Source organism: Pagrus pagrus (genome assembly GCF_965226575.1).
Source record: "Pagrus pagrus genome assembly, chromosome: 4".
Classification (NCBI taxonomy): Eukaryota; Metazoa; Chordata; class Actinopteri; order Spariformes; family Sparidae; genus Pagrus; species Pagrus pagrus.
The window spans coordinates 24,333,237-24,360,428 of NC_140188.1; the positions used below are offsets into that span (position 1 = coordinate 24,333,237).

The following is a 27,192-nucleotide window of genomic DNA, read 5'->3' on the forward strand; positions in this document are numbered from 1 at the left end:
ACATTGCACTGAGATGATTAAGCATGAGAAAAATCCTTAAAAAACTAGAAACAAAGGTTAAGTCTGCTGCATTAGCTCGTCCTGCTACCCATCAGCCTGCATTTTCTCAACTTCTGCCCGAACTACGTCCTCTGTCCTGTCTTTATTTTACATATTTATCTACTTTCTCAGTTTTCCTTCTACAAAAACCTTTGAGATGGACTTGTGCCATCCTCCTGGAAGTGGATTCAAACACAACCTAGAGACTCTGACATGTGAATTATAGTGCCAGTGAAGTATTTCTAAAGAAAAATTAGCTTGCAACAGAATCTAGAGGAACGGTGCTGTGTGATTTAATGTTGACTGTAGGGTAATTGATTGATTGCCCAGCTTTTTCTTTCCTAAAAGTCTTACCTCAGACAAATGGTATTTTCTTTTATCTGGGTTTGATTTAGAGGGGAGTGTACGCTGTAAATCTAAGCTGGCAAATTCTTGGTTCCACAATTTCACAATATGTTGTTTGTAGTGCAAGAAAGTTGATTAATGGGACGACACGAGTCATGACAAGAGAGGGAAAAAACAACCACATCAAAGAGGAAGTAAATACAGATAGGCCTAAGTAATCAACCGGAGGTGCCTGAGAATAACTGAATAAATTCGTTTAGGTTTTATAATTGTACTGTGCACATGTCTTGGTGTGTTTGTCTTATTCTTTCTTCTTCCTCCTTGCTTTTTTTCTGCATTCTCCTGCTTTAGAGGCCACAGACCCTCACAAGATGTTCAAATCTCTGTCATGTGGGTCCAAATGTGCAGATCAATTGACTGACTATTTATTAAAGTTATTACACAAACAGTAATTACAATTTCCAGGAAAAGGCTGCATCCAGTGTATTTCCACACAAGTGTTGCTCTATCTTGCAGTGTACAAAAATGAAGCTGCATTAACTGCATTAAAATTAATTGTCCCTGGTGGGAGATAATTCGCCTGGAGTATAACCTGCAGCTTTTTTTTAAACCTGTGTTCACATGATTGGCAGGTTGTGTGAGCATCCTGACCTCCAGAAGCAATTGCTCACCCCAGCTCACCAGGTTGAAGCCTCAGAAGAGAAGAAACTGTGTTATGGGCCTCAGGGTCAAAGGTCAAAGTCATAAGGTTAATATATAATGTTGTTTGTTGTCTTTGAGGGTTTTGCTGTTCATTTGATAATGACAACAAAATGTCCATGTAGGCCGTAGTGGGCAAAACTGAACCTTAATGATGGACCACGGTCCAAAAGGATATACCTCTTGTATCGTATAGTATTGTTAAGATACAAAATGGTACAAGGGTCTTAAGTTCCCTTCAGCACAGCAGGATGCTGCCTGCTCAGAGCTGAAAAATAAATGGGCTAATTAAGGATCCTACATATTTAGAGTGTTTTTATCTCTCAAACAGCCAAATTATAGGCCTATTATATTGTTTTTAAATTTTTCTTCCACTAGAAACATCTGGCGGGCCAACTTTGGGCAGCCCTGGGCTAAATGGTGGACTGCGAAAGTGTGCCCTTAGATGCCCTTGTGGCAGATAAAACTTGATAAAATGGCCTCTAGGTTGCTCTTCCAGTGGACAAAATGTGGTGAGTAGGCTACCCTCTCTTCACTAAAAATATATCAGGAGTTTATGCGCGCAGGTGCCCACCTGAATACATGTGGTGCATTCAGTCAATAGCTAAATATTGTTGGTCAGTGACAATATAAGCTGATTGTTTGACAAACATAATGCAGTATGCTATTAGCGTCATTTTCCTGGCTGTAACAGGTGTTCATTAATTGGTTAATTATTTTAACTGTGATATCAGACAGCCAATCAGGACAGAGGAGGCTACAGCGCTCCTCTGCTTTCACAGTTTGTGTTAAGTCTCCTTAAAAAAACAGTTAATTTAAGACATGGCGAAGGAGTTCAACACTAATGTCCTGAAAGTAAACCGAGGTTCGTATAATATTCTTCTCTCAACACATATACAGTACGTCTGCTGTCTCTAAAATGGCTCATGTCTTGTTAGCTACACTTCTTTTAGCTAACTTTGCTAAGCAGTGCTGTGTTTCTGTAAATTAACCTAATGTCAATAGCTACAGTTAAAGCTAGCTCAAACAAAAAACAGCGCTTAGCTTTGTTGTGTATAATAAAACGTTGCTCAATTTTTCAGCAGGGTAATTAGTTAATTTTTACTAATTGGAAAACATTAGCCTAACAGGGCTGCTTATGTTATGTTCAGTTACTGCTAATTCAAAGCAAATACTTCCTGCTGCTTGTTTGATGTTTGCCTTTTTAGAAGACAATTTTCAAAGTCAAGAAAGTCACAGTTTGTCGTAATTAAAGTAAAATACCATCTAGTTTTGTGTTAAACTGCTCTGTGAACTACATAGTCTCGTTAAAAATACGTCACCAACACCAACATGGCCGCCGCCTTGGCGCCAAGGACGTTTAATTATACTGCAGAGAATTATCCAAGTGCAGAAAAAGTATTAACAAAGGGGAAAACCACAATAAAACTGGCCATATTGACAATTGCACTTACGTGAAAGGGTAGTTGTCCGTTCTGTGCACAAGCTAATATACAAGACCAGCTCTATAATGTTTGACTTACAGTTTATTTGCCACACAGACATTTCAGGCAAGATGCCCTTCTTCAGCGTGTTTCTGGCAAGTTCACAATCAAACTATACAGGTGTGCTAATAGATTACCCAAAACTGCACATATATCCCAATAGAGGGAGCTGTATCATATTCAAAGAGAGCACAGGACCACGCAAGGTCTGATATAAACAAAACCTCACAACAAAATAGTACATATTTATATCATGAGAAAGAAACTAGCACATATTTAGTTTTATGACAAACTGACTTTTATTGACTTGGACTCAAGTGGGATCAAAATGATTTATCTCTCACCATTCACTATCATACAAAGTTTTTCTGAAATAAAGTCCCATGGGGCCCACCGGAAGCGGAGTGACGTCGGCTCTCTTTTGTCAAGGCACATCACTGTGTTCCCTCTAAAGTTTTTATAAGTGCTTAGCGGAGCAGGTATAAATATTCTGTTGAAGGTATCCTGCGAAGGCTTATGTGGATGTGTTTTAAAGGTGTGGGTCTCAAGCAGGACTGTGAACTTATGAACCTGTCCACCTTGGCTTACAAGTCCTGACGTCAAAAATGAGTCTTATGATAGTTTCCATGTCCAGCTGTTTGTGTTTGACAGGAGGAATTAGCCCACCATTGAACCATACAGGACTGCTAATTACACACCTGGTCTCATTACTCCCTTCTATTTTTCCCCCCCCCCTCTTCCTCCTTTTTCAGTTTTGTGTGTGTGTGTGTGTGTGTGTGTGTGTGTGTGTGTAGGTGTGTGTGTGGATTTATGTGTGTTGCAATGAGGATTAACCTAGTACTTCGGCTGATGCTGATTGGAATGACGTTCAACACTTACACACAGCCTTGCATTTAACAAGGAGAGACTGGGGCGCTCTGTGTGAGTGTGTGTGTGTCTGGTTGAGAACAGAAAGAAACAGGACACAGTGATTGTAATTTAATGTCAACATGACTGTGACTGTGTTGTCTGTCTGCCCAGGCTGCCCTCATTTATATCTCTTACATGTCTCTTCACAGACACACACACACACACACACACACAGGCTAAGCTGGACTACTGTACTTGGCATGGTGGCTTTTGGCCCAGTAGGTTGCAGGTGGCTGTAAATGGGTTAGTTAGACCGGGGCACAGACAGGCTTGGACTCAAATAATCTCTCTCTCACGCTCTCTCTCTCTCTTTCTCTCTCACACACACACTTAATAATGTATACTTTTCACCTTGCTGCTTTTCTACATTTCAACTTAATTTATGTATCTGTGTTCCTCTCTTGTTCCTCTTTGGCCCTCTTATAAATATGCATTAAGGAGTCTAGGATTAGGAGCAAGGATCCTTTTCTACAGCTCAGCGTGTGTGTGCGTATGTTTGCGTGAGAGCGGTGTGTGTGAGTGGGTGCTTGAGTATGTGTGTTTGTGTCTTAAGCCAGGCAAAACAAGAATACGGCCTGCTGTAAGCCCAGGCATGTGTGATTTGTGTGATTGGGTTTAGACTGCGTTGACGGCCGACGTCGTGGACACTGGATGGCCAGACGCTCCGTGGACCTCGCAGACTCTCCTGCTAAAAATATCAAGGTAAGAGCACACTGCCGGTCATCTTTCATCCCGTAATTTCATTATCAGCAGGTTAATCATTTACAGTCACTCCCAACAGTTCTCAGTTATATATTCATATTAATTGCCATCTCTGTAAAATGTGTTCATACGAGTTGCATGTGTGTAAGCCAGGGTCCAGTGAAACAAGGTGCGATTTACTTGGTGAGCAGTGTTTTTGTTTTTTGCAAGCTTTAGTGTGAGTTTAATTGCTTCTTAAGGCTTCTCATATCAACGAGTCACTTTTATCTATAATATTTACATAACCTCAAGATCAAAAATCCACTGGTTATAGCCTGTGAGATAATTATACATTATGGATACGTTATGTTTTATTATTATTGCCTGATTTAGAAATTGTAATATACGCAAATACAAATCAGAATTCTTAATTTTACATAATGATTAAACAACATTTTTTGTTTCTTGTATTAAATGAAAGAGATTACTTTCACGAAGGTAATGGAGGAATGTTTTATTTTCTGCTGCTTGAATGTGTTGTATCGTAAAAGAGAGACTCAGAGAGGGGAAACCGTATAGAAGATTGCTCTTTAACTGACCATCCATAATCTACAGTAGCTCCCTGTTCTTTCACTTTGGCGAACAATGAAGGAAGGGTTGTGTGTAGTTATAACTTTTCAAACGCTATTTTCATATCATCTGGAACGGCTTCACAGATCAGCTCCCGCTGTTCACTTGAGCACACAAAATGTTGGCATCAAGCCATTGAGTTCTTCAGAAATCCCCAAATAATTAACAGAACGCAAGCCATAACCCTCCACCATCCGCAGGACATGCCTCTGCCACTTTTAAACAGAACCTCTGTGTTTTACTTCACTACTTTAATTTCCCACTCGGAAATGTATTGGGAAGATTAACTTATGGGGGATATTTAAAGTACATATATACCCTGATTTCTCGGATAATTAATATGGCTGGGGAACAAAGTAACTGCTATTTCATTGTTTTTATGGCTGTGGATTTACTCCTCTTTTCTCCATCATGTTATTGTTTTTATTATTGTTGTATATGGCTATGCCGGACACGTTTTTATCTATCTATTTGCTCTTATTTAGGCCTAATGATAATTTATTTATTGTTATTACCATGGTTATCACCATATTTGTTTCATCTAGCCTGTGTGAATGTTAACTCAGGGCATTGCTGTAAAAGAGCTTAATGCCCAGTCAATTTTCCCTGAATAAACAGTGGTTTATGATAAAGGTCACATCATGATTACAAGGCAGGCCATAAGTTTAGCCTTAGAAAAATGCACTTGGCTTTAAGCTAAGGTTATTAGCATGATGTCGTGCACTTCAACATCAGCTGACACCAAAAGGCAGGAACATGTTTGTCTTTCTTTATGGGGTCTTTGCCACTGTTAATTTTTACTGCCTCAAGTAATGTTATGTAATCTTATCTTATCTAAGCTGTGAAGTCTTAAAAGGAAATAGAAAGAAAAAGTAAAAAGATGCTCCGACATTATGATAACTTGGCTTATTTGGTGTCTAACAAAGTATTAAATAGAGATAACATGTGTTCTGTAATGAACACTGACAACATTTGTGTCAGTAGCCTCTGAATTTCAATTCGGCATAATTAATTGTCACTGTGAACCTGTTGTTTTTGAACCCTTGTCGTCACTAAACTCAGATCAGCGACCGCCTGTAATCTGTCCTTGGATTGCCCCCATCTGTATTTATAGTGGCTGTGTGTCACTGTAGTGGTTTTGGAGGATGCTGGTACATCCCAGGGAGAGTTTATGTCTGTAATTAAGACATAAGTAAGACATCAAGCCCCCAAGGTGTGCTGTCATCATCTTGTTTGGTAGGTAGTGATTCTGGGGTGAAGCACTCTCATGTTGCGTAAAGTCTCAAGTTAATTATAGCTCATAGAACCTTTGTTTTCCCTTCATGAAACCACTGTGACATTGCGACCACATGATAATCTTCTTAACTACTTTTCCACCAGATACTCCATGGCCACACACTGTTGAATGAAAACTGTCAAATAGAGTATAGCATTTTCCCTTTAACTCTACACTCACATGCATCAATAGAGATATGTCTTTTCCTTACCTGCATCAATATTAGTTGAGAGCATATATTTCAGTTAGTCAAATCAAATCATCAAATCAAATCATTTGGCCTCCAAGTCCAAGACACATTCCTTAAAGCTGAAACCCATTTGATGCTGACATACAAATACATTTGTCAAGATGCAGAAATGGGAATCCACCCATCTCCATGCTGTTCTGCCTGATCATAATTGGCATTGCTCAATATAAACAAATCTTCAATGTATATGCACACTGCACAAATAAACCTAATGAGGTATTTACATTGAGGTCTGTGGATCAAGACTCAGATCTTCCAGCCACTGAAATCAGCCACAACTGTGGTATGTTTTGTACTGTATAAAAGTGCCACAGGTAACCATCTTATGTGTGCCTGCATTTATTCAGCTTTTCAAGAAGACATTAAGACTCAAACCATTCATGCATTAGCTGAAGTTGACTTTAATTAGATTGTTTAAGTCAAACTTTGGCCCATTGGTTTGATGATGATAAAACGTATCCCAAAATCTGACACTTAATAACTACATATGAACAGATTAGGATTTATCCCATCGATTATAGGTTTATCAAAGCCAGTCATGAACATGAAATGTTTGATAAAAAGGATATTGTGAACCCTTTACCTGAGAGAAAGAGCACACAGTAATAAGGCTATCAATTTTTATTAAAATGTGTGGACAGTTAAAACATTTCTGTATTAAGGCCACATCTTTTATGTCTGATCGTCTGACTCGGTCAAAGGCTTCACTTCAGACACTGACAGGAATTTAATATCTCCAGAAAGCCGTCGTTAATCACAATCCAAATTTTTCATTGGGCAGACAAGTCTTCATTATGCGTGTGGTGCTGCTTAATGCGTCTCCTCTTGGCTTCCAGATTACTGCTTGTAACTTAATTGGATGATTTGGATTGCAATTTCATATGTAAGCTCAAAGCCAGAGGAGGTGAAAGGTAAAGACTAGGCTGAGCGAATATGGTCCTGATCCCTTTTTTGGAAGATAATAGCGAGAACAACAAAATCTAATGATGGACTCTTTCATTGCACAGCAGCTTTAAAACAAGTCATAGCTGAACATGATGGAGAAAGTCCCGTACATGTTTGAGCCCCTTTGTTGACAACACATGGTGTGACTGTTCTTTGGGTATTTCAGAGCTGTCTTGGGTGCATGACCGGGCCAACAGATCGGAAACAGTCATGGTAGAAGCAAAAGGGCCATAATTTAATAATGCCCACATGAACATTTTCATCATCTTGTGCAGCCACTGCACAGCAAGCATAGAAGTAAATCTCTCCTTCAGGGTAGGTTACTCTGCATGTCTTGACAATTTGCCACTTAAAATGTGTTTGCACGTCTACTTATCAGGCTGCCTCTCAATCTTGGACATGTAAAAGCCAAAAGTGTTTTTCTCCCGGGAGTAGTTTCCTCAGAAAGTACTAAAAGTTCTGCTGACTAATTTGGTGTTTGTGCAGATGTGGCAGCAGAGTAAAGAGCCTTCAGACCAGCAGCCTAATGCACTGAATGGTTTTCCCCTCAAATGTCAAGCATCTGCACTGTTTATTTTTTCAATTAGCCGGAGCTCAAGTTGGCATGATGTTGGGTGGGCACGGAGAACCAGACTTGTAGAGCACAGTTGAGAGCCAAAGGAGCAAAATAAGGATTTTATAAATTACGACCTCTCTCTGTCTCTGCACTCCTACTGTGTGTGTGTGTGTGTGTGTGTGTGTGTGTGTGTGTGTGTGTGTGTGTGTGCGCGCGCGCCCACGTTCTTCCAGACTAGGATTGCCCCTTTCCCCCTCCATTAGTTTTCCGTCAGATTTTAAATTGCAAATGATATCGGGCAGCCAATTATAAATACTAGAATACTTTCCTTTACCTACCCCAGCAAGGTAACTTATAGTCTTGTAGGAATCTAGTGCTTGCTCAGAGACACTTCACCAGGGCAGATGTCAGTTGGCACAGAGGCTTAAACCCAAGTTCTCCATTTGAAGGATGACCTGCTCTTTCTTACCAACAAAACCCCCAAGAGCTTCATACTCATTGAAGGATAGAGAGTCTGTAATGTCCGCATTGTGCCTGGTCTGTTTTTGCCAGATATTTAGGGTTTGTTTTGATGAACAGATGAACAGAAAATCATCAGATTTCATAAGGCAGACAGACAGATCGAGTAGATACACGAACAGATGCACAGACAGTAGAGGTAGACCAATAAATCAGCCCGATCAGTACTGTACAGGCCAATATTAGCTTATCAAAGATTTGTATCAATGTAAATGTACGGCCAGTAAGTCACAAGAGATTGCAGTACAGAAATGCAAAATACATTACATCATTTGTCCACCAGAGAGCACTTGTAAGATTAAATTCAAACTTGCAAAATCATCCTCAAAAACATCACCATTGGTCAGACAGACAGACATATGGATGGATAGATAGATACTGTTGATGGAAAGACAGAGTACCTGTTATTATATCACTTGCCATTGTTATGTCCTCTGTTTCACACACAGATTAAACTGTAACAGAAAAGAAATGTTGGTTAATCGAGCCAAAAGTCTACAACTGTCACGAGTCCAAAACTTTTCAGGAAACCCCCTGAGAGTTGCCAGAACAGACCCTGATAAGCATGTTATTTTTACTTAACCCTTATGGACATTATACCCCACACTATACGTCGGGTGTTGGTGTGTGTTTAAAAACAGCTAGGTTGCAAAAGCTGGCATTGAGCCCAAAGCTTTATGAGTTGTTTTAGAGTAAAGGATACATCGAGCAGGCACCCTGTGGGATCTCTTGAGGATTTTAGAAGCTGATGATGCACATGAGATGATATACGGTTTGTTTTGGGGACTTTCACATTCCATTGTGAAATACGCTTTAATTACTCGTTCTACATTTCACAAATGGCAATAAGGATTGCGCTAACTCAAGCCTGTGATTGCAAATATTGTTTATGCAACATGGGTTTGTGTGAGGAAGTGTTTGTGTGTGCCTGTGTCTGTCTGGACTTCTGCGTCTGCATGTGCACATGAAATATGAACGGAAATCAAAATACGGCCGAGACGGAGAGCTGGCGACTTTTACTTTGCAATGCGACCATTTACAACAGTTTGATCTTGCACAGCATATGAAACACTTACATTTTTATGTTTTCTGAAGGAGGGAAAACGCAGCAGCAATAACCTGGGGGAGTATGGTTACAGATGCAAGATTGACTACACCGACCAGGGAGCTGCCCACCACTACCACAGCCTTGCACTGAGTGCAGTAAGCAAAATGATTCAGGAACTTGACCTTGCAGTAACACCAGCAGAAAACACTTTTTCTAATTTTCTAATGTGGCGTGTAGAGTATGTCAAGTGGGGAGAAGCTAACTTTTATTACTAAAGCACTGTAGGGTGTTTTAAATACACAGTAGGCAGCTTGTGAATTCAACATTTGACAGAATATCTTGCGCTTGAATATTTGAATTGAAAGCATGTACAGCAGATGTGGCACGTCACAAATGATAGGCAAAACAGCAACAAGTCTGTCCATGGCAGGTGTGCACGATGACACACAAACAACCTGAAAAGTAGAAGAGAAAATATGAAGGGAGGGATCAAATATTAATGAATGAAAGCAACATGAAAGTATAATGAGTTAAGGAGAAAAATGTAAAAAGAGGGAGTTTGTGCCTGTGTGTGTGTGTGTGCAAGACAGATGGTAGCAACTAGCACCCTGACACAAACCCCACATTGCCACACAACTAGTCAAGGATAGGACTTTCCCTGTTTCCCATGTCTGCACTGTGTGTGTGTGTGTGTGTGTGTGTGTGTATATGTGTGTGCGTGCGTGCGTGCATGCTTTAATGAGAGCTCTGCCATGGCCACACTGTGTCAGAGCTTCACTACAGTTCATTATTGCTGTTTGTGTTGTTATTGTATGTTTCAAACCAGGCTTCAATGTGTGCATGTCTATGCTCGCAGTGTTTTCTCCATTATCTTCTGCTTGAGCGCACGCATCCATGCATTCATCTCTGCGCGACTGTGCGTTTCTTTAACGCGGCATGTGTGTGTGAGTGTGTGTGTGGTTGGTGAGAGAGGGACAACAAGGGAGGGAGAGAGAGAGAGAGAGAGAGAGAGAAAGAGGGAGAAATGAGAGAGGTTTGAGAGCTCAATGGGCAAACACAGTGTCCTGATGTGCCGGTGCACGCTGTTTCTCTGGCAAGTTTTTGTAACACCACGGGATTCTTTGAAGTTTGGGCAGAAGTTTCTTCTGCTGAGGTTTTAGCCACCACTTGTCTTCATTTACCACCTCTTAAGGTAATGTACGGTATGTGAGTTGGAAAAAAAATACTCTTCATGTCTTTACTTTGCTGTTAATTTTATATATATTTTGTTACTTCAGATGTGTCAGTACTAATGATTTGTGTAAATTTAAGCTGAGTTCACTAAGATAAAATTTTTTAATTTTAATTTCAATCAGTTTAACTTTGCTTGAATCTTGTTGTTATCATCTTACTCTTTCTTTTTTTCATTAAAGTCTTCTTAGTGGAACGCTTAAGGAGAAAAAAATGATGATGAGAAGTGACTTTAAAGTTTATACCACAGCATCATGACGGCAAATGTTGTACATGCAGGTCAGATTTAATATTTCATCAAGCTATTTATCATTGTTTATTTTTCTTGACCCTCTACCATGAGGTAGTGTGACAGCTGATAGATTGTGGGCTTTATGGATATCCGCGAGTAAAGATAACATTTTTCAGTTACGTAATTTTTGTGTCAAAGTGAATACGAGTATTTCACTTCATCCTTGCGTTTAAGTCACAACCTTTCAAGTAGAAATTGCCAGATTTCCGTCAACTTAAACAGTTCTTGTCAAAGCAGAAGGAGCGTACTCTACTTTTGCCAGTCTTGAGAAATCATATGGAAATGAAGTCATTGTTGTGACGAAGAACTTATGTTTGCATTCATCAAGTAAGTGTGGTTTATATGAAGAAAATGTTTGTGTTGAATGGAAGTTTAGCCTGTGTTTTCATTTCCTCCTCGGAGTCCAGGTACATGACAGGATCTTGTGTTTGTCAGATGTCAGTGTGGAGTGAATGTCGTGCCGTACAAAACTGCCGGACACTCGTTCTTAATTACGTTAATGGGATTCCATGTGAATTGAGTCTTCTTTCATTCTGTAATTCATTACTAATGAGCTAACACTATAAACACTGTAATTCACTTTTAAATGTCCCTCTCGGTTTGCTCCATTACTCATGTGATAGAAATTTGTACTATAGGTTGAGTACAGTGAACTTTCTGCTGAAAAGTAGTTGGCTGAAATTTGTTAAAGACATATTTTTATCCATGAACAGCAGCCTTCCTCCTTGCCAAGTTTGAAACAAACAAACAAACAAAAAGTGTTTTATGAAGCAGCTGCAGAACAATTAGTACTGAGTATGGCATTAAGTTTATAGCACATTTTGTATTTTTGTTTCATTTACCTCTCACGCAGTGTAAAAAATGGACATAAACTACATATTCTTGGCTCTTCACGTCAAATATAACTTGATGCACTGATCTGAACAGCGACATAGATGTACAATGTTATAGAAGTTATTCTCTTAAATTATAGTAAAAAGTGATAAGAACTGAGCATTCAGTTCAGAAATAAAGGAGACAATTTCACTTGTCTGTAACTGCACACCAGTTGCAGACAAGTGAAAGTCTGGCATCTAAAACACTTCAAATACAAAGTACAGTTGAAATAACATCTAAGTCTAAGTGCAATCGAACATTTACAGGGTAGCCTTGTTTAAAGTCATTATTAAAAGATAGTCAACTAGTTTTCAAGCCATGAGTTTAAATAATTTATGTAGATTTGTGTTTTTACTGATCTGTTGTCTGATTGGTGCTTGTCACTGAGGGCGAACCTGTTGAGCAAATAGCTATCATACTGTCCATACCAATTTTGTATTTTATATTGCTTCTGCTTCTGCTTGCATTAAGATACAGAGAGCATCTCTTTCAGCACGTCAACACTGTTGTCTTTCAAGGATTTCCCTCCTTCATCCTGCCGATGCCTGTACACATCCCCTAATTTCTCCCCATAATACGGTTTTGATCCACTAAGTATTCAAGCAGGTTATGCAACTGAGAGATAGTGTGAAATAAGAAACATGAGGAGAAGCTAAGTAAATCAGCATGTCCCAGCACAATCCCCCTCAATTTGTACCATTGAGACTACGTTTCATAACTGTTTCATTATCACAGTTCAGGGGCTTATAGCATGAAGGGAAACAGACTCATGTTATGTATTCTGTGTCATGTGTTCAATCAAATGTAATCCAGAGCTGAGTAACTCTTTGCCTGTGACTCTCCCTCTGTGTGTTGCAGTTTAACCCATCGCAGAGTGTCTCGGAGGACGAGCAGTTTGTGGAGGGGATCCAAGATTCTTGTAACTTTTCTCCTGGCCACATCCTGTTCAAACACATCTCTCTTCTCGTCCTCTGTCTGTCTTCGCTGCCTGCTCTTATTTCTTCTTGCTGAACAGATACATTTCAGTGTTCTCCCCCAATACACACACCTCCCCTCATTCTGGCCCCTTTCTCCTCTTTTAGCTCTGGTCTCCTGCTCCCTGTCTCCTTTACCTGTCCAAGAGGGACAATTTCGTTTTTTGCCAAATTTGTCCTACACCATCATCGCACCACTCCCTCGCTCCCCTAATCCTTCTGTTCCCCTAATGGGCACCATATCAGACAGCAGTGCCACATTCCCTTCATCGTCACTGAGAACCTCTCTCCACCCCTAACCGCCTCGCCAACGCCAACATCAACACGACCCAATGGAGACAAAAGATATGATGATGACGAGCATGTTGACAATGGACAAAGGGGAGAATGAGGGAGAGAGGGACAAAGCGAGGGAGGAGGTAGGGGGAGAAGAGGAGGGGACGCAGCAGGAAAATGGCAGACTGATGCTGGCTGACGGTCTCGCAGAGAAAGGACTCAAGAGCCTGAACTCTAGCTCTGGACAACAGGTGTCCAATGGCTTCACCACTTCCACCCCTCAAAGCCCCAGAGAGGGTCCGGGGACTGAAGCGAGCTCTGCAGGTACAGCCTCTGGAGGAGGCACAGGGTCCTCTGTGCCGCTGGGAGGCCTCAGGACTCTGGTGGTCCAACAAACCAGCTTGGAGAGACCCAGAGAAACCTGGAGCAAGAAGATGGACTTCTTGCTCTCTGTGATCGGCTACGCCGTGGACCTGGGAAACGTCTGGCGCTTCCCCTACATCTGCTACCAAAATGGAGGAGGTGAGGAGGCAGAAGATGTTTGAGAGGGGGTGAGGGAGATAAGGAGCAGGGTGAGATAAGATCAGTGTACAAGAGATCCCATACAAGAGTAAAAAGGGATTTTCAAGGATTAGACAGAAGGAAAGGCTCTTTCTAGGTTTAAAATGTACTGCCCAGTACACTGTCAGCCCACAGTAGTAATAGAGTAGAATTAATACACAAATGTGTAGCAGCTGCAGTAAGTCAGTTTACTGCCCTGTAACTTTTTCCATCATAAAGATGGAGGTAGATGGAGACTATCTCTGGCACATCATAATTTCTGCAAAACAGACCTAAATATAAAAGGGCGTAGACCTGTAATGAATGCTGCAGTTAACATACTTGTTTATGAAAAGCACTTGATTTAGCTCATTTCTTGCACAATCTGCAGTACAATAAGGTAAGCTCATGGTTTCACAAAGTGAAAAAGCTGTGCCCTAGCTCGGTTACTACACAATCCTCACCTAGCAGCAAACAGGGCCTCCCTTTCTACTTTTATTGAATTTGCAATAATACAATCTTTGCAATTTCCTGTGTTCTGTGTGTGTCTCACAGAGCGAGGTAGAGATGGGGACTGGGAGACACTTGATAGAGGCAACAGTATTAATTGTGGTTTTTATGAGAACGCCTTCAGCCTCTTTCTTCTTGCTTAATAACCTGTCTCCAAGGCAGCTGCTCAATCAACCCTTATCTTTGCTCTCATGTCACAAAGCCGTGAGACACACAGCGATCCCACCCGCATACACAAATGCACGTATGCACATGAAATAAGTTGACGATCAGATAGAAAGAAAGAAGGAAAGAGAGGGAGATGTGTTATCAAACTCTTCACGTTAGGTTGGAGAGGCCAAAGATCAGTCTGCAGTCCTGCTGCTTCTCAGTTCTTCAGTGTTTGGTCTTCTAATCGCCCTTTCATCACTTTTATACTTTACTTATTTAGCAATAATGTAGCCAACATTGCAGAAGTCCTAATTTGTCACTGTAGAATTCAAACCAAATGACCCTCTCACTGCGTGTTTCCACATATTAAATGCCGGAAACTGGGAAAGCATGCTCTGTTGTTTTTGAATGGACTCGGGTTATGTAAATGATGAGGTACTTACAATATTTAATGATTTTTACAGAGTGCTTTTTAATGCTCTGGGTTCATTGGGAGTTATTGAGTGGAGTACTGAGATTACAGACGGAGTGTGAACGAGCAGCATTTCTCAAGAGTGTAATTGACTTTTTACTGTTAGTCCATAAATCTTTCTTTCTTCGAATTATTACCTTCTCACTTTCCCCACTGTTTCCCACTTTTCCGCCCTCTCTCCTTACTTGTTTTCTTATCTCGACCCTTAACCTTCGTCTCTCATTCCCAATTTTTCTCTGCCCAGGTGCCTTTTTGCTGCCCTACCTGTTGATGGCAGTGTTCGGAGGTGTCCCTCTCTTCTACATGGAGCTGGCTCTCGGCCAGTTTCACCGTAGCGGCTGCATCTCCATCTGGAAACACATCTGCCCCATCTTCAAAGGTAACAGGAGGAGTGGAGAGAAAAAAACAGAACAGATGGAAAAATGAATTAATAGCAATAGCTCGGATTAAAAGGTAAAAAAGAGAAGATGAGAGGACAGCGAAAAATAGGAAAATTGGCAGTAAGAGAACAAAAAAGACGAAGAAGGACAGTGTGAAGCCGTCAGAGACAACTCATTTAACCTCCTTGTCCTCCTCGGTACAGTTCCCTTGAAGAGCATCCCGAGCTTCTTGTACATCTACTGAGATGCACTGACTCTCTGTTATGGAAATTGTCACATTTCCATGCCAAATGCCAGATGCTGAGAAATGTGATAGTATGTAAATTGTTGTTGTTGGGAAATGTCACCCACTTACCCAACAGCAACTTGAATTAGCTCGAAAACACCACTGATGTCTCTTGAAGATCTGGGGAATGATTGGCTGGTGTCGAATATTACATAGACATGTTTTTAATACAATGTAGATGGGAAGTTTATGATCAAGATATTTCAAGATCTATTTTCTTCACTCTTATTATTCTTTTTTTTTCCACTCATCCAGGGATCGGCTTTGCAATCTGCATCATAGCCCTCTACATAGCCTTCTACTACAACACAATCATGGCCTGGGCCTTGTACTACCTACTGTCGTCATTTCGGCCCACCCTGCCCTGGACCACCTGCACCAACAGCTGGAACACCGCCAACTGTAACCGTTACATGTCCACCGACCACAACGTGTCGTGGTCCAACTCCTCCACCTCCCCCGCCGAGGAGTTCTATACGTAAGTGCATGTAAGTCGGATAGAGAGGCATAGGGGGAGAGCTAGGGAGAGGAGGGAGACGTCACGTGAAGGAGAAAGGATGACTTCCAGAGAGAGATTACAGGGTTGGTTCTGGTGTTTTTAAGAGCCCTGACAGATTTACCGTCAGCCTTCTCCCCAAAACCCACTTCATCGCTGGCTGTGAAGACATAGCAGGAAGAAGTTAATAGAATTTCATAATAAAAATCACTGATCTCATCTGAGATGATTAGCAGTACAAGAGTGATGCAGGACTAACATACTGTACTATGTCAAGAACAGAAATCAGACATATCCACAATATTTACTGTGTGACAGTCAAATCAAGACACACACACAACAGAAGTTAATGAGAATGTAGTGGCTTTATTTGATAGACTTGGGTGTTGAGTCAGTTAGAAAGAGTTGTGGGGAGAGAGCGCTATGAATAGCCATCAATCGTGGCTCCTCCTAGGGAGTCATAGACGGGCCTTGACACCGGTGGCGGTGGGGTGGTTTAGGGGCGAAGCTAAGAAGCTGCATGGACTCGTATGACATCAAAGAGATAAAACAGGAATGGTGGTTTATATATTCTTCAGCCAAGATGATCATTGGATCATAGGAAAGCCTGGTAGTGGAGCACTGTATGTGCAGATAATCAGGGGTCAGTCTTAAATCAGATCATAAAAAAGTAGTGAATTACATTATTTAGTGTTAACTTTGTTGTTAAAACAGACGCGTCTGAAAGTTGCCAGGTTTGATTCCATTTTCACTTCTGTTGACTAGCAAAAAAAGTGGTGTTTGAATAGATATTACAGCAAACTCACTTCATCCCAAGTTAGTGTGCCAAAATATGAACTACCCATTTAATTATGGGAGGAGGTGGAGGCAAGAGATAATGAGGGAGACAGAGAAAGAGCAGATGTTTTTTTGGAATATTGGAAAATAAGTTTTAATAATAATAAGAGTTATTATAATATATTACGATAAAGATAAAAAATAAAATAAAGATATAATAAAGATAAGAGAAAACATAGAGTCCCTCCTTTTACAAACATGCTGTGGCATTACTGACATGAAATTTAAGTGATTATTCATATTATTCCAAGTGTTAACCAATCTTTGGCATGTGGCTTTCACTGTAATTAACTCAATTCACTCTGCTCAGTCATGTCTTTGTATTTGTTTTTACTGTAAAATGAAACCCGAGCTGTGTCAGAACAATGTCTTTCTTATTCTCGACTGCTTTGGAACTGTGCAGTCTGCTGGCTCAGTCTTATCAGCAGCTCACTGGACCGTGTCCGTATCTTTCCAGTGAGACAGATCCCGGGTTTATCCATAGTTGACTTTTCCTAATACAGGTTTAAAAGTAACAAATTCCGCAACTCAGTCTGGCGCCAGAATTTCCTGTTTTCAGCATAAATCACGTCTGTGTTTTAGCGTCTCAGCACTGTGTGCTTAACCTGTGACCAGATGTGAACCTCGCTGCTCATTTCAGCCTCCTCCTTTTTTATGCCGTAGTGTGTTTTTACTTAATCTTGTGTAAACTTTGTTTAATAATTTAGATAAATCTGCTGTAAAGTCAGTCAAGCGCCTTCTGTATCGTTTTTATCTGGTCTCTCAATCGAGAACTTTGATTAATGCTTATTTAAACTGTCATGTGTGTATATTTCCCAGGGGATATCAAAGAGTTTAAACTCCTGTACTTTTCCCCACTGTCCTATTTATTTTTCTTTCTCACCCCCACTTTTCTATGTTTATTTTTCTCCACTGTTTTCTTGCTGCTCCTCTCTAAATCACATCTCGTTCCTTTCATGCTGTATCCTTTTCCTCTGGTTTCTAACGTCCCTGCTATCTACCCTATCTTTGTATTCTCACGTTCTCTTATCTTGTCTGTAACTTTTCATTATTCTCCATATTCTTCTCCTTCCTTTTAACTTATTTCTTCCCCTGCCCTCGTCCACTTTTCCTTGATTTCCACGACTCCCATTATCTCCTGTCCTCTCCTCTTATGTCATTTCCCTATATGCAATTTCACCCTTTATTCTGTCTTCACTGTCTTTACCTTGTCTAACCTCTTTGCAACCCCTCCGACCTCACCTCTCTACCCCCAACACGCCTCCTGCCTCGTTTCCTCCCTCCAGTCGCCAGGTGTTGCAGGTCCACCTCTCACCAGGTCTGCACCAGCTGGGTTCTGTCAGCTGGCAGCTGGCCCTCTGCCTGCTCTTCATCTTCACCATCGTCTACTTCAGCATCTGGAAAGGAGTCAAGACGTCTGGAAAGGTAACTGAAAGGGCGCCTGCATGGCTGATGGGGATGTCAGTTAGAGTGGATGGATGGATGGATGGATTGATGGAGCCAGAGAGGCAGAGACAGGGACGGTTGTTCTCCTGTCATCTCTTCACCCTCAGTATCGTTCATCATCATGGGTGGAAAAGTGTTGTAGAGTGGTTCAAACCTTGACAGCAGGCCTCCAGCCTTCCAAGGTGGACAAATCTTTCTTAAATGGTGTACATTTTGTCCACAGTTCCTGTCCATAAATTATGTTTACCATGTTTGAAAATGTTCAGATTAGGAAGTGATGGCTCCATACTACAGTATAATTCAATAGCTGATGTGACTGTTGCACAGGGCTGCTTTCATCAGCAGTGGTTTGTTTGCACAAGGAGCCACAGAATGTAGTTTAAAGCAGAACTTCATCAATTCTGTGTTGGGGATTTCACTGCATACGTGGAAAAACTAAAGCATTTTGTGGCTCGAAAGCAAGCAGTGCAAAATCTGATTAATTGCCTCAAGTGACGTAACTTGAATCAGCAGTGGAAAAATAGGTGAGTTCACCAGACCTCTGCAGCCTGCTCCTTATCTCTGCTTGAGGCTTGACATTAGCTCCTGCTAGTAAAGCTTTGCCAAGGAAGAAGAATGTGTGGAATAAAAATTATGAAATCTCTGGCTCTGCTGTGTCAGTTTTGATGCTTTCTTTTTTAACTGTTCTCAGTCCGACAGTGTTATGTGAGTGCAATGACAGGAACTGGAGTACTTTTTCGTAGATTGATCAATATCTCCTTCAATTCACATAAATATAATGCAAATGTACTTCTCCAATGTGATACTCTCTATGAACAATTCAAATAACATACTGGACCTGTAGTGATGTTCCTAAAAATATACCAATTTACCAATAAGGGTAACCAGTGTTACCATTTTATTCCAAAAGTGATTATTGAGTATAGATGGATATCAGCCGCTATGACTGCAGAGTTGTTTGGTTTTTCCTCTTCTCCGCATCAGGTAGTTTGGGTGACGGCTACCTTTCCCTACCTGGTCCTCCTGGTACTGCTGGTCCGTGGGGCTACTCTGCCAGGGGCCTGGAGGGGCGTGGTCTTCTATCTCAAACCTGATTGGCAGAAACTGCTTAGCACTACAGTAAGTTAGTTTCTCTGATATATCTCTTTTCCCATTGCTATTACCTTTAGACAAACTTCTTGTCTTATCCTACACAATTTACTATCATCAACTCTCTAAGGTGTGGATTGATGCAGCCGCTCAGATCTTCTTCTCACTGGGTCCGGGGTTCGGCGTGCTCCTTGCCTTTGCCAGCTACAACCCTTTTCACAACAACTGCTACAAGTAAGAATTTTCTCGAACTGTATAGTTCATGCTACAAATAAATCTAGCTGCTTAACAAGCACAATCCTACTTCAGGACTTTTCTACCTTCCCAAAACTAAAGTTCTGCAGAAATACTAAATCCTCCATTGAGTACAATCTTTATAGGTGGAGCCATGACCTGACCATATCAAAAAAATCCCAGTAGTCTAATCTAACAAGTCCCGAAGGTGAATATTTTTTAAAGATTTAATCTCTTACTCTTTCCTCTCTCCATCTCAGAGACGCTCTGGTCACCAGCTCTGTGAACTGTCTGACTAGTTTTCTGTCGGGCTTTGTCATCTTCACTGTGCTGGGCTACATGGCTGAGATGAGACAGCAGGATGTGGATGCTGTGGCCAAGGATGCTGGTAGGACAACACACCGACACAAACCCAAACAAATCATTCAAAAAATGCATCCTAGATTGACTTTACAATAATTTTACAATAAACATGCTTTGGCATAATGTGAGTGTTAATTTCATATTACATTAAATGAAGCATTTAAATTAAGCATTTAATGCACGCATTTGAATCTCAAATACTGTTTGAGGCCAACAAAAAAGAAACAGTAGTGAGGATGAATTCAACATCAGCATCTCTTTAACCTTCCTCTTAACCTTTCTTCTCTCCAGGCCCCAGTCTGCTGTTCATCATTTATGCAGAAGCCATAGCAAATATGCCTGCTGCTACTTTCTTTTCCATCATCTTCTTCCTCATGATCATTATGTTGGGTCTGGACAGCACGGTTAGTCTGTTGATTACTCATTTCAGTGAAAAAAGTTGCTGCTGTTTGCTACATGTTCTTTGTCTCCTCTCTCCTTGTTCTAATCTACCTGATTCTGTCATCACCCAGTGTCCAGCTCCAGAAACACAGAGTTCATATTTGCCTTGTTGTATAGGCAAATGCTTTGTTCTGCTTGACTTGTATTTCCCTGTTGCTTCTGAAAGGTGTCGGGTGTTATTTGTCCTCACTGTTCCATTTTGGATAAGAGTCAACAAAAACAATGTGACAGGACTTTCATATCAGTGTTGTGTTGCGATCTTGTCTCCATAAGCCTGTGTTTATCTGCACTGAGGCAGCCAGCTGGAGAAACCTGTAAGGCTCTTATCACGTACCCATAATCAGCGTAGAATCAGCATCGAGGGTTGCTGTGCTCCTCCGTTTTATGACTGAGGATATTACTGAGAAACGTGTCAGCGTACTTGGGTTCATGTTGGATCAGCTTCACATTTTGTATCTTTATTTCTTCTTCATTGGCATCTTTGGATGTCTTTCGTCGGCGTAGTTCGGATTGTCAAAAGAGTCATACTACTGCTTGAATGATTAGATCAGACAACTTATCATTTAGACTAATAAAGCTCTCAGTGAAGGGTATATGTACAATGTAATGTTTCCTAGAAAAGTTGCTTTGGTTTTAACTTCTCCTTTCTTCATCTTCTACCTCAGTTCTTAATTCTGCAGCCTCTGATGAGTTCTTATCCTCTTATTTCTTTCCAGTTTGCAGGGTTGGAGGGCGTGATCACAGCTATGCTAGATGAATTCCCTCATGTCCTGGTTAAGAGAAGAGAGTGGTTTGTTTTCGGCCTAGTGTGCGTCTGCTACCTTGGAGCTCTTTCCACCCTCACTTATGTAAGTTCAATAGCCACATTACATTGAGCTTACTATCACAAAAACATTATCATTATTATTATTATTATTTAGATTTGAAAATACCTTTAATTTATCCCACTTGACTGTAATTAAATCATAAATCTACTATTTAGACCTGGATACGGCTGCGCGGCTCAGTCTTACCTCCAGTTTTGCCCAGTGGCCACTCACGGTATTGTAGCTAAAAAGTATTTTCCCCTTAGAGCACCATTACACAACACATGTCTGTGAAACTGCTGACAGGACACCGTGAAAACTTTCTCTTAGCTGAATTCAACAAGTCTATGGGCAGAGCAGCAACTCGCGGGCTGAGCCAGCAAGAGAAACTCTACTGTCCATATTCAGTGGGCTGCATAACCAGGAAGTAAACCTGGAAACAAGAAAACGTTTTTGGCGTATACGGCAGGCGAGCAATTATCTGATTGAATAGGTGCCATCTTTGCATTCAGTATCTCGTTCTTCTTGTAAATTTATTGATTAAATAGCTGCATTTTGATAATCTTCTATTAATACGAAACAGTAATTCAAAACTTCAGTTAAAACCCATAGTTTACCACACCCTCACTTCCCATTCAAAACATTATAGACTGGCTCATATTGTTTAAAAGCATCTTAACTGTCACTGCTGTATTGTAGGTAATGTGATGGACTGTAGTTAATGTAACTGTAGTTAATTATCTGAAATCAGATTAGAGCAGTCTCTGACCAGTAATCTGTTTATCTCCAACCCTCACTAATGTAAGGTAGTGACCAACATGCGTCAAACACTCCAATCGTTATCTTAGACTGCCTCATAAAGCCTCTTGCATAAGAGTCATTTGTTCATAGCTTTGATGAAATTCCTCCTGTGTCTCTCCCTCGGCTTGTCTCCTGTGTCAGGGAGGAGCATTTGTGGTGAAGCTGTTTGAGGAGTACGCTACAGGCCCTGCAGTCATCACTGTGGTCCTGCTTGAAGTCATCGCCGTTTCCTGGTTCTACGGTAAGTTAAAGGGGCGTTAATTTATCATGATGATAATGATGGAAGTTGTGAACTATGATGCTGACTTATTACAATGATGTCATCTCCTCAGCTCTTTGTCTACTTCCCTCCTCCTGAAATGACACACACACCAGAAAGAGAATACATAAAGATGATCTCCCAATACTTGGGACTTTGTATTAATTGTGTGTGTGTGTGTGTGTGTGTGTGTGTGTGTGTGTGTGTGTGTGTGTGTGTGTGTGTGTGTGTGTTCCAGGTACCAACCGTTTCTGTAATGACATCCAGGTCATGCTTGGTTTCTCCCCTGGCTTTTTCTGGAGGGTCTGCTGGGTGGCCATCTGCCCCTGCTTTCTGCTGGTGAGGCTTGTGTATTTACACACAAACACGCATGAACACAATTTTCAGGGCAAGCACGTGAAGATACAGTAGTTAGAGCAGCTGTCATTTACTTTCTTGCTTTCAGGATAGTAGTTTGTCATATTTATCCTGATGTTTGTTCTGCTCTCTCCCCGCTGTGTCCAGTTCATCATCATCAGCTTCCTCGCCTTCCCTCCAGAGGTCAGGTTGTTCCACTATCACTACCCACCTTGGACCACTGTCCTTGGCTACTGCATCGGGGTGTCCTCCTTCATCTGTGTGCCTGCTTATATGGTTTACCATTTGCTCAATGCCAAGGGCACATTCAAACAGGTACAGCAGCAAGTCCTTTCTTTTACATTCAATGTCAAGTGCATTTTCTATGTGGTTTCCCACTTGTCCTTTTGCTCAGTCCTTCTCTGTCTTACCCAAATCCTCTCCTGTCCCTTGTCCTTTTACCGACATGTCTCCAGTGACAAGGATTGCCTCTGTTGCTCTTCTTTCCAATGCGCTGTCAGGGTCTACCCTCTCCAGTGAACACATGAGTGGAGATCAGATCAAGATCAAAGGAGCAGGGAGGAGGCACTGGCCGGAGATTAGCAAGAAAAAAAAAGCCATGAGAACTTCCAGACCTCAGATCTTGCACAGACAAGCGTACACGCAGAGCATTACCTGATGACACACACACACACTCACACACCCACATTCTGCAACACGTTACATTGCCATATTTGAGGATGAAGGCTAAACTAAAGGCAACCAAGCTTGTGACGTCAACAGCACTTTAGCATCCGAACCACCTGATTACAGGTTTTGTTGATTTGCTCCTGTAGGGCGCTGCCTAAAGTTTGTCAGGTGTGCATTGACTCTTCGTTGTGACTTACGTTGTGACTTACATTATCACTTACATAATCAATACAAGTACATGTCTTCATCATTATTATGATTTCGTAACAGCCTTTGATAGAGTTGACAGAAGGCAGGAGGACATCAAAGAGGCCAACAGACAGATCTTCTTTGGCTATTGTCCAGTATTGACACTGCCACCAGGGCGCACAATGGCACTGACAGACACTGTCAACACACGGGAAGCGTGTAATTTCTTATTTAATGTTTTTTTTTAGTCAGTGCGAATGTGAAAGAAGACAGTGTCTGTGTAACTCCAGGGGTAAGATGAGGCCAATTACGTTTAAAAGGTGCAAGTGTGTCTTTGCAGGTGGACTGTGTGTTTGTAACTAGGGGTGCTTCTCAAGATCATTTTCTTTGCGAATGAGTCGATCGATTATTTTCTTGATCAAATTGTTTTGTTGTTTGGTCTATAAAATGTTAGAAAAAGTTGAAAAAATGTTGATCAGTGTTTCCCAAAAGCCAATGTTTTGCCTTGTCCACAACCCAAATATATATGTGTACTGTCAAAGAGGAAGCAAAGAAACCAGAAGATGTTCACATTTAAGGGGCTGACATCAGAGAACTTTTTTTAATCTTAAACTGATGAAACGGTTGTTAAATAGTTGAAATCTAATTGTTTAATCATTGCAGCTCTATCTGTTACATTTGTTCTCTCTCCTGTATGTAACAATCATGCTTCTTGCAGCAAATAATGTTTTGACCAAGTCAGGTGTGTCCAAGATTAGAACCAAAAGAAACATTTAAAAAAATAAAAATAAAAAAAGAACATGCCACAATTTTGAGAATTGATAATCGTTAACAGCACCTGAACCTGAAACCTGAGCATAAGAATATTCTGACCTGCTTGGTGGTTTAATCCTCGACAGTTCCAGTTAAAGTTTATATCAGTTTTATTTACTCACTTTTTTTTTCTGTCCTCAATCTTTCCCCCATGTGTCTCTTTGTCTTTACTCCCAGCGTCTGTTAAAGAGCATCACTCCAGAGCCCAGCAGTGAGCAACAAAGAGACTTCATTGTCACCAACGCAATCTGACCGAACTCTGACCAAAAGAAGGTGCCACTTTAGCTGCAGAGCTATGGAGCGCCCTCTTCTGGACAAACTGCAAACTACAGGACAAGGGGGCTACCTTTCACCATCTTTGCCTCTATTCATTACATCTCCTTCACTTGTTTTAGCTCTCACACCAAGATGTAGAGATAGAGGTGGAGCCAGGCTGCAGTAGCTTTGTTTTAGCTTGGTTTAGTTTGGTTCCTTATGGTTCAGTTTTGAGGTCTTTGGTGTTACTTACAAACCCAGAGCTTTTTTTCCTCTTACAAGTGTCACCTAAATCATTCCATGACCGACCTTTCTTCAGGTTATACAGTTGTAACAAATATTTTATACAGCTATATAGTATAATAAGTATAATACAATCCATGTAGACCGTAAACTGAAGACACTGCACATAGAAATGAGCTGGAGAAGACCAGATAGTTACATTTCAATCCCCTCTCACTGTTTGTGGTTGTACTTTCATATTATGCTGTTAAGTTATGCATTCTTAAATGTAGCAAAATTCAGGTATCTTTTTACATCTGTTACTGAAGCCAAATATATGACATCTGTTCTGTTCATATTTCTCAAGATGTTTCAATATTGTACTCGTCGTTTTGTTGTGTTCACTGTCAGCCTGTGTTTATTTGGTGACATCTTGGACAAACGACGGATTTGCAATGAGTTCCCTACACTGTGAAGCACTGTGTGGAAGTGACATGAGTGTGTGTTTCTATGTGCGTGTGTGTGTGTATGTGTGTGTGTAAGTGTGTGTGTGTGTAAGTGTGTTCAAAAGAAAGACTGTTATAATGTTCAGTGGAAAAAAAATGGATCACAGACAGAACCAATCAAGTGTATTCATTCTATAACTGCAATATGAGATGTTTATTTATTTTATAATGTATCATTGCTGTTGTTTTGACCTCCCACACTTCACTATGACAACCCATTAGACGACATAGTGCTAATGATCTGTTAGTGACGTTCTGTTGTCATACTGTCAGTAATAGAAACCAAATATGGATCAGAGCTAATAACATTATCAATGGCATCGTTTAAAAAAACTTACTGCGTTACTGCTCTTTACTTTCGACCAAAAATTGGTGTGTTTGCGTGTGTGTGTGTGTGTGTGCACATGTGCCTGTGTGTGAGAGTGTGTGTATCTGTGTGTATGTAGGAGCAGGAGTTAAAATATGGCGAGTACTGTACATCATGTGTATTTACTAGTCTGGTATTGGTGTAATCTATCCTGTGAATACCTGTCTCCTCTCTCCATGGACGTGTGAATGTGTGTGAAGGGCTCGAGTGTTGTGTGTGTGTGTGTGTGCGTGTCTGTGTGTGTGTGTGTGTGTGTGTGTGTGTGTGTGTGTGTGTGTGTGTGTGTGTGTGCGCCTTGATTAATGTGTCGGTGCACGTATGGGATTAAAGGTGTTGAGCCCCTTTATGTGTGCATGCCGTGATGTGTGTGTACAATGTACTTCAAATGTGTGTGTGAGTGTGTGTGAGTGTGTGTATGTAACGTTATCTCCTGTTGTCTTGTCAACTGCCAAAATATATTATGAAGGAAGTAAACTCCCTGTTGCCTCTCTCTCTCTCTCTCTCTCTCTCTCTCTCTCTCTCTCTCACTCTCTCTTTTACCTCTCAAGCTTATGTAAGATCTATGTATGTCAATAAAAGACTGTATTAAAAAAACACCTGTATAGAATAAAGATATATAAATATATGGGAAATAACAGATAATAAAGATATATGGAAAGAAATAACCTCTTCTGTCTTCTTTCGGTTGATTCTTCTATTCATCATTCGTCAGTCTGTTTGACACATTATACAGTATTCTATCTTCTAGGGTTGAGATGTGTTGGGTGAAAGTTGTTTAATGTTCAATTTTCATAGATCCAAAACTGAAAAAAGAAAATAAAGTTAGGCTCAAAGGGGCATAATCACCACGGTGCTAAAAAACCCTTTGTGTCACGTCCTCAGTCATGAGAAAAAGCACAACAGAAGAAACAAAAAGTATTTATTCAATAATTCATTTTGGGAATAGCATGAATATACTAATCAGAAAATGTAAGTACATTAAAGGTGCACTATGTAAGAATTGGCCACGTGGCAAATTCATACAAATAAAACAAATGCGGGGTGGCATATCACCGGAGTAACCGTTAATTGCTGCTAATTGTAGCTGCCCTTGGCTAGTTAGCTCAGTTAGCTGTGCAGCTAGCGGTCCAGACAGTGACTTTGGAGCACCGAGGGGGGTAACGTCATAACGTCAAAACTATTATTCCCTCACATTCTGCAAAAAAAAGCTTTTTTTCCCAATGTTTTTAACTAAAATTCTTACATACAGCGCCTTTAAATAAATGTAATTTGTTATAGTAAGTTAATTATGTTTACAACCTATAATTTCCGTCATACTGTAATTTTACCATGTTGGTCTATTCTGCATACATGACATCTGTTACATTACATTTATTGTCAGTCCGTCCTTTGTCCCTTTTGATGGTTTTTGGTGGGAGTTTTTGTTTTTTTATTGAATGCTGTACATATTGTAAAGCCCCTCGACAAAAAATTGTAATATGCTTTACCACAAGTAGTATCTGCCCATGCTACTACTCTTATTTTTGCCATTCACACTTTGTCTATTGTTTTCCAAAACCTCAGGAAATAAATCTGAAACAATCAACATGACTAGATATCACCACTGCTGAGGGAAATTAATGTTTTTTTTTTGTGATTTAAATCTTGGGTTTTGGACACCGCTCTGCCAGCATGA

The 27,192-nt window shown here is 40.7% G+C and overlaps 1 protein-coding gene across 3 annotated transcripts; it reads left to right on the forward strand.

Moving 5' to 3' along the window:
• The first annotated feature begins 1,883 nt into the window (after positions 1-1,883).
• slc6a4a (solute carrier family 6 member 4a) lies at positions 1,884-26,142 on the forward strand. Of its 3 annotated transcripts, XM_084351747.1 has the most exons (16): positions 1,884-1,948; positions 4,096-4,178; positions 12,638-12,698; positions 12,862-13,551; positions 14,946-15,080; positions 15,623-15,845; positions 17,987-18,125; positions 19,131-19,265; positions 19,366-19,469; positions 19,730-19,857; positions 20,124-20,236; positions 20,990-21,121; positions 22,022-22,121; positions 22,378-22,478; positions 22,644-22,811; positions 24,345-26,142. In XM_084351747.1, exons 4-16 carry the CDS (start codon positions 13,086-13,088, stop codon positions 24,417-24,419), a joined length of 2,019 nt encoding a protein of 672 aa, XP_084207873.1. In that variant the 5' UTR covers positions 1,884-1,948; positions 4,096-4,178; positions 12,638-12,698; positions 12,862-13,085; the 3' UTR covers positions 24,420-26,142. The 3 variants fall into 3 exon arrangements, with proteins under 3 accessions (XP_084207873.1, XP_084207874.1, XP_084207872.1); XM_084351748.1 differs by lacking the exons at positions 1,884-1,948; positions 4,096-4,178 and adding an exon at positions 10,512-10,573; XM_084351746.1 differs by lacking the exons at positions 1,884-1,948; positions 4,096-4,178 and adding an exon at positions 10,512-10,573 and having other exon boundaries at positions 12,638-13,551.
• The last annotated feature ends 1,050 nt before the right edge of the window (positions 26,143-27,192 follow it).

What these genes read in the sequence shown, in the direction of transcription:
- slc6a4a (XM_084351747.1), top strand. Translation starts at nt 13,086, where the DNA reads ATGGAGACAAAAGATATGATGATGACGAGCATGTTGACAATGGACAAA. An exon ending in CCCGCCGAGGAGTTCTATAC is followed by an intron (nt 15,846 to 17,986) that starts GTAAGTGCATGT and finishes TCCTCCCTCCAG; the next exon opens with TCGCCAGGTGTTGCAGGTCC. An exon ending in AGAAACTGCTTAGCACTACA is followed by an intron (nt 19,266 to 19,365) that starts GTAAGTTAGTTT and finishes CAACTCTCTAAG; the next exon opens with GTGTGGATTGATGCAGCCGC.